This window comes from Triticum aestivum, chromosome 1B (genome assembly GCF_018294505.1).
Source record: "Triticum aestivum cultivar Chinese Spring chromosome 1B, IWGSC CS RefSeq v2.1, whole genome shotgun sequence".
Lineage (NCBI taxonomy): Eukaryota > Viridiplantae > Streptophyta > Magnoliopsida > Poales > Poaceae > Triticum > Triticum aestivum.
In genome coordinates, this window is record NC_057795.1 from 68,978,825 (window position 1) to 68,986,896 (window position 8,072).

Below are 8,072 nucleotides of genomic sequence, written 5' to 3' on the forward strand. Positions count from 1 at the left end.
TGCATGTTTGTCACTTGGCACGCAACTGCAAGGAATGTCGCCCTCAAGTGCAATTGCATGTCTTCTACGATACTGCAACTCTGTGGTGTTTTGTCAGACATCAGATAGTTGCATGTCTGCTACTAGGCATTCAACTACAAATGTCGCCCAAACTGCAACTTTGTGGTGTTTGTCGGTAGGGGACAGTAGTTACATGTCTTTCACTTGGCACACAACTGCATGTGCTGCCCCGGAGTGCAACTGTGTGTCTTTAATGAGACTGCAACTCTATGGTGTTCTGTCCGGGAGAGGATAGTTGCATCTCTGCTACTAGGCATGCAACTGCAAATGTCATCCCTAGCTGCAACTTAGTGGTGTTTGTCGGTGGGAAGAGGGCAGTTGCATGTCTGTCACTTGGCACGCAACTTCAAGTGTCGCCGCTGAATGCAATTGCATGTCTTGGACGAGACCGCAACTCTGTAGTGTTTTATCAAGGAGAGGACGGTTGCTACCAGGCATGCAACTGCAAATGTCACCCCGGCTGCAACATTTATGATGTTTGTTAGTGAGGAGAGGACACTTCAACTCTATGTTGTTTTGTTGGAGGGGAGAAGGTGCTAGTTGCATGTCTGCTACTAGGCATGCAAGTGCAAGTGTCTCGCTCTCCGACTACAACTGCATGTCTTCAACACCACTGCAACTATGTGTTTTATTTTTGATTTTTTTCTACTTTCGGTTTTTCTTTCTATTTTCTTTTTTGTGTGTTGGATTTTTGTTATTTTTTCTAAATAGTGATGTCATATATATATTTAAAATAAAGCCACTGATTCGCACACATGTTTAACGCACACATTTCCTTGTCTTATTGTTCTTCTTTTTTGTGTCAGAATTATGTGCTGAAATAATACTCTATTTTTTTAGAACAATCACACTACACTATTTTTTTAGAACAATTACACTTTTTTGTATGCATTATGTTTCATGGAGACACACCTTAGTGCTGAGAGCGTTGAAAAAAGAGAAACCAACCTAGTAGGAGACAAGATAACAGAAAACAAAAGAAGGCTTCCCACGCTTCTCACGTACAAGCAACAATAGAAAATTCCGATGCTCCGATCGATGCAGCCCACTTAAGAAGACAATAGGAAAAACAAAGGACAGAGAAAAAGGCCTCGTACATGACACGCCGGCCCAAAGGATAACAAAACGAGCGAGGAGGAGAATCAATCGGGGCCTCGGGCCGCCTGTACCCGGATGCTGACATCAGCCGACTGAAACTTGGCGAAGTCTCAATCGACTGATTCTTAGATAGACCCTTTTGCAATAGGTTGGTCACGTCCTCTTCAGCCAGAGCCCATACACACACTGACGTTATGCACTCCAGACGGGAATGCCTCGAGGAATCCACGTGACCGCGTATCTTGCATCTCCTGTAACATGCATTCCTATGAATTAGTACAATTTTGCCGTGGGGAGTGAGTGCTTGGCAAGCCGCCACAAAAATACCATGATCTTTGACGGCAACTTGGACTCTCCAAATTGATGTCCAGTTCTTCTCCAACTATCTTGTTGGAGTTCGACGCTCTACCTTCCAGCCATGCCTCCCATTTTCCCTTCGTGTCGGGGGTTGGGTACGATATATGTCAACGGATGGCTTATCATGGTGGGAGCGAGTAAAACGTCGCCGGTGCCTGGAAGCGGGATAAGGCGTAGACACGTACGTCGACGGACTTTACCCAGGTTGGGGGCTCTCCGTGGAGATAATACCCCTACTCCTGCTCTGCGGGGTCTCCGCATGATAACTAAGGCACTAGTGCTACAAGTTGCTCCTTGAGCTGTGTCTAGAGGTAGGAGAAGGCAAGGCTAGCTCTTCCCTGCCCTAGGTAACTGGCTGCTTCTATCAGGGTTGGAACCCTTTGCATGGGTGGCTTGGCGGGTTTATATAGGCCTACCCCCCAGGGGTACAATGGTAATCCGTCCGGGTGCTGGGCCCGGCTTGTCAGTGTCTCCAGCCTTCGGCTTCTCCGCCGACCGTTGGGGCCCGCCGCCTAGTGGGCCTCGCCGGCTGGTTGGTGGCTGCTTATTGTAGCCGTGTTGTTGATGACGGGGGCTTGGTCATCTTAGTGTGGCTACAGTCCCGTTGCCTGGTGGGGGGGCCACTGTAGCCACTCCTGGTCTTGTCAGCTTAATGGCATGCTTGCCTCGGGGCAAGAGACGGCCGCCTGCTGGAGGCCGGCCCTTCCCGAATCCGCCTGGTTGGGCTTCCGCCATCCTCCGCGGGGCTCACTGCCCGATGGGCCCCGCCACCGGCAGGCCGTACTGACAGGCCGTCGTGGGGAACAGGACTCCGCCTACTCGGAGTGACGTCAGAGGAGACATTGCACAGTGCCCCGTCGTGAGGAGATCTCCGCCTGTATGGAGCACTGTAGCCACGCCTGTCCCGAGCGGCGGAGGCGACGTGCTTCACTGTAGCCATGCTCTGACTTGTACTCTTGATGGGGGCTCAGCCGTGCCATGGTCGCGAGGTGGCCGTCTGCCCGTTGCCGCCCTCTCTGGAGGCCGGCCGGCAGGAGCCGGGCACCCGGAGCGCCGTAGTCTTGGGTCTGCTGCCCTCTGGCAGCCGGCCGTTGAGCCAGCCGGCTCCCTGAGCGCGGAGCTTCAGCTCGGGGCCCAGCTAGGCGGAGCTGGACCAAAGTCTTGATAAATCCAGGGACTCGGGTGAGCCTACCCGTGGGCCATTACTCCGACACTTCATGCAAGCGAGCATGGTGAGAACACTCTTTTGTAAATAATTTTACTTGTTTCAAGTACCACTTTCTGTATTACCTTTAACAAATTTTCCGTGGCAATGCATGGGGATCATCTAATTAAGAACAGTAAAACTGCACCTAATCCCTGCCCTCTCAGTAATTAGGTGTTTGTGGCTGTTGGATTTCGCTAACTGGGCATTCTTCGTCGTAGGATCTTCATTAAGCTGTACCTTAATTGCGAAGTGGGCTAAATGTTGCAGGGGCAGCTGCTCCCGTAGCTTTTTCTGAGCCCTCTGGTTAATTGGGCTGCCTCGGGCCCGTTTTCCCTGCTCAGGCCCAACACAACGAACAAACCTCAGCGAGTACCGCTCCATCTCCTAAAACAATCGCTCTATAGAGAGGGGATGGCGGCGCTCGATGCGGCCAGCGCGGCTTCGATGCAGGCGGCTCGGGCGGCCAGCGGCCGGGTCCAGGCGAGGCACCAGTGGATCCAGGCTATCCGCGCCGCACGTGAGGGTATCCATTACCACTCGACCGAGAGGATCCATGAGCTATCGATCGATCGAGGGTATCCAATGCGGGATGCAGGTCATGGGTCGATCTACAGAATCCACTTTGGTGGCCGGTCCATTCGACTGGTTGGCGTGGGACGCGGACGATAATGGAGGTCTTTGCTCGTGGCTAGCCGGAGTCGGCCGCGCCTGGCCGCTAAGATCGCGGACGGGGGACGATGGAGGTTGTGGCAGCTATATGTGGACCGCAGTGCGACGATGACAGATCAACCGTGGTCCTCGTGATGGGTTCCCGCGCCAGGGTCTTAGTCATTGCGTTGTTGGTCGCAGGGCAGTTATCAGTCGCCAGGGCAGGGAAGTACCTCTCCGTGATGCAGGTCAGCCTCAACCTGGTTGCCTAATATCTAATTCCTAGCACGCACTCTAGCAGCACGACTGCGGCCTCCTGGACCACCTGGCCGTTCGTTATGATGGAAGCGCGCGACGAGCTTGGAGGTGAAGCCAGGGAGGAAGGGAAGATTGTAATGTCATGCTCGATCTTGACAGTAGTGGCAGTGGGAAGCCTACTGAAATCAACTTGTAAAGTCCGATCCCCTCTCTACGTCTTTAAACAATGTTCAAATGATACACAATATGCTTAGTTATTTGTAAGGTCTGGAATATTTTCCTGCAACAGAAGTGTCTGCAACATAAATTTTTGGATGGTGAAGCTTTCATTGGTGCTCCGTGTGCTGAAGGCCTGAAGCTGATCACCAGCATGCGAGGGCAATGGCAGCCACGGCTGGCTTTGCTCAAGCAAACTCACATCATGCACTCACTATAGTATATGCCATTAACCTCTACAGTCCGTCAGTTGGCTCAAGATGTTCATATCAACTTACCATACAGTTTATATTTCAGGTACAAAATGTGTTGGCTCAAGAGCCACCAGAGTCGTTTGCTTCTTAATATTTGGACAGTTGAATTCGGGAATACATGAGACATGCATTTGATTTTGAATTAAGAGATGGAGAATCTGATTGTTGCTTGCAAAAGGTGCTCAGGCATGGGAAACAGTTACTTTTGACAGTAAAATAGAGGCCATCAGATCAATGTATTGTTAGCCACAAAATTCTTGAGCTTATAACTTCTAGACATTTATGGATTCAGAACTTAGAGTGGGAGGCACCAATGATACGCCTGGTCATTGTGGTTCAACTTCACTACTAATTAGGACAAAGAACTAGGTGATGATACCTATTAATGTTGAATGCTCGAGGTAAGTGTATAATTACCCTGCATTTTCGCTTGGTCATGCGGGTTATTGTCAACTATGAAGTTTTGCACAGTTCACTTATAACATATATGACCAAGCAAATAACATAAATGTTATTGGGCTGCAGGCATCCTCCTTCTGCTGTGATGATGCATCATGCATTATGATTTTATAATATTCCTTTTACACCAAGCTTCTGAAGTTAAACATGAATGTAGACATGAAGCATTTTAGTGAGAGTTGTACAACGGCAAGCATTTTTAGGTGGTTTAGAAACTTCTGTCAGAAATTTCCTTTGTGGTGTTCAAGTTATAAAGTAAAATCAATGCCATTTGGCGGCTCACCTTTCTTTCACTCTTCAAATTATTAAACTAATTATATCTCTTATTTTCTGTGAAATAACATTATCAATAATATCCCTGCTAATTTTACAAGGTCACATAAATGCAGTATTTAGTTGGACAAATTATGCAAAGTACATGATAATTAAAAACACCCATACTGATATAATTGAGATTATGCACTAAAGGTTTATTCCTAAAATAGTGAAGGTTAATCTAACATTTCTGAAGATGGTTAAGAATGACCTTCCTAGATACTGTGAAGTCATGTGATGATCCCTTTGGTTACATTGTTTTCTCTCTTTTGTGAAGTTACAAGAACTGGAAAAACTAAACTTGTCAAATTTCAAAAGCATGGACCTTTTTTCTTTCTTTCTTTGTGTATACTTCTCTTATAGTTCTTATAATAACACTTATTGCTAATATGCATTTCGTAATTAGATTCTTTTTGGCTGATAGTACTTTTAATAAACTTTTAAAAGAAGGGGGTTTCAGATCCTCAATATAATGGTTTGCAATGGTTTGGGGATCAGTATAATTGTCTGGTATTAAATAAATAAAATTACTTTACTTTCACCAATTTATCATCCTTTTAAAATATGTATTTATCATCAGTTCTGAAATAGGTCAAATCAGTTCATGAGCGAGGACCAAAGTTTACAAAATGATCAATTGATGAACTGCAATGAGATGTCAATGTAGTAAAATCAAGAACAATTGTAGCTTATGATGGGCAAGAACAATGAGCAGCCATAAATTTCAAAGAAGGAAAACCAATATCAAACAAGTTGATGTGCGTGTTTCCGATTTCAGTGCCAAGGGAGATATTTTAACGCTAATTGTACAATGTTTTTAGAGCTGTCTTTTTACCATATAATATGATGTTGTAGCTAAAACTCCTAGCTGCTTAGAATCAATTTTAGATAGCGGTCTTACAACTACAGTACACAGATTACACTACAATGCTCTGTTTTGCTAATCCAAAATATTAAGTTCATTGTCCTTAAATTCTAAGCAACTTATATCGTATTTAACACCAATATTTACGCCATCGTGTATTTATCAAATATCCTAACATTATACTGAAAAAGAGACGGGCGCGACAACGCGCGCCATCAATGATATAGTAGTATACAAATAGGAACCCCAGCAAAAAAAGAAAGAAAGATATGTGGGCTCAATCAGTAGCGGAGAGTGACATGGAAGTAAGACGGGACCAATTGATAAGCCCAAAGTAATAGCTTACCTGAGCCAACAAATACAAATTTATTAGGCCCCGTAACCGGTTGCGTCCTCCCCCAAAAAGCTCTGCTCTTGGGTTCAACCTTATTTTTTCTGAGATACGGGTACATTATTGTACGTGTCCAATGTCTTATCTAGTGTGATATATAGGATTCAATGCACATTTTCAAAGTGCGATGCAATATTGTAGCCATTTGCGGTTAATGTTGTAGCTTGTAAATGTGCAACTAATGTACACATTCATTTTTTGATGCAGTACCATATCTTCAAAATTAATATTATAATTAATCTAAGTTGTAGCCTATAGATGTGCAATTAATGTACACATTCCCTTTTTAATGCAGTACCATATCTTCAAGATATATATAATTAATGCAATGTTGTAGCATGTAGATGTGCAACTAATGTACACATTAATTTTTTTTGATGCAGTACCATATCTTCAAGATATATATAATAATGTAATGTTGTAGCCTGTAGATGTGCAACTAATGTACACATTAATATTTTTGATGCAGTACCATATATTCGAGATATATCATATATACAACTAATGTGTGTAAAACGTGTCGATATGAAGTTAACGTACACATTCATTGTTTGATGCTATTTCGTATCTTCAAGGTCTAGCCTGTAGATATAGAGTTAATGTCCACATTCATTGTTTGATGCAATATCGTATCTTCAAGATATAGAACTAATGTATGATGTAGCCTCTAGATGTGCAATTAATGTATACATTAATTGTTTGATACAGTGTCATATCTTCAAGATATACAACTGGTGTATGCGTTTGTATGATCTTCTCAACGAAGGCTACATAAACCAAGCCATAGCTAATGAAGTCATGTATCCCACACATTCACTGAACCCACACAAATCCTATATTGTACGATTCTAACACCAAAGGGATAGATAAGGCTCTAGTGTAGCAGATACAAAAGCCATAGCCATGACGAAACTCATGTGCTTATGTTTCATCATCCTCACTATTGCGGTAGCCGTGTCGGCTGATGAATGTGAGGGTGACCGACAGGCCATGATCAAGGAGTGTGCTAAGTATCAACAATGGCCAGCAAATCCGAAGTTAGATCCATCGGACGCATGTTGCGCCGTGTGGCAGAAGGCAAACATCCCATGCCTTTGCGCTGGTGTCACCAAGGAGAAAGAGAAGATATGGTGTATGGAGAAGGTTGGCTACGCTGCCAATTTCTGCAAGAAGCCCTTCCCACATGGCTACAAGTGCGGAAGTAAGTGAAATATATTAAGGGAATTACGATGATTGGCATTGCATACATGCAGTTTTGATATTTATCATTCTTCGGATTCACATGGTTTTGATTTTAGTTATGCATTTTATATGTTTCTTGTGCTATTCTGATCATATGTTGGGTCAAATTGAATGGTCTTGCAGGTTACACATTCCCTCCTCTGGCGTAGTGATTCTAGTTTAGTAGCGGGAGGAGAAGCATTAGCATTTACATTATATGTGTGTGGCCTCACAAGAGCTTCCCTTTCAAATCTATAATTCTTGAGGTTGTACTCATAATAGTTTATGTTAGGAACTATCTATGAGAAGGTTTGTGAAACTAATAAAGTCTTCTCCTCAAATTGTCTAAATTATGTTTGTTCATACACAACATTTTTGTTCTATTTATGGCTCATTGTAGGTGAAGGGATCAAGGATATTAGAAGAAATTAGTGTTGTTAAAGCAACAACTTTCATGTGCTTTTTATATGCAAAGTTAATGGGTTCATTTATGCCCTGAGGTCAACCAATTTTCACCTTACTAACTCTTATTCTTGGACCCTGGCTGACGCAAAGCTCTGAATACAACTTAATTTGCTAGAAGTGAGGAGATTGATGGGAGGGGATGATAAAGATAAGTGGCATATTTAGTTAGTTGTATATATGATTTCACACACAAATCCGTTGTAGTTCGATTATAATGGTTTACTTGGATTTTGTAATGCGTGCAACATCTGCCTTGTC

The 8,072-nt window shown here is 43.9% G+C and overlaps 1 protein-coding gene across 1 annotated transcript; it reads left to right on the plus strand.

Moving 5' to 3' along the window:
* Window positions 1-6,919: 6,919 nt before the first annotated feature.
* LOC123086971 (uncharacterized) lies at window positions 6,920-7,767 on the plus strand. Its single transcript, XM_044508842.1, has 2 exons — window positions 6,920-7,329; window positions 7,494-7,767. Exons 1-2 carry the CDS (start codon window positions 7,032-7,034, stop codon window positions 7,517-7,519), a joined length of 324 nt encoding a protein of 107 aa, XP_044364777.1. The 5' UTR covers window positions 6,920-7,031; the 3' UTR covers window positions 7,520-7,767.
* The last annotated feature ends 305 nt before the right edge of the window (window positions 7,768-8,072 follow it).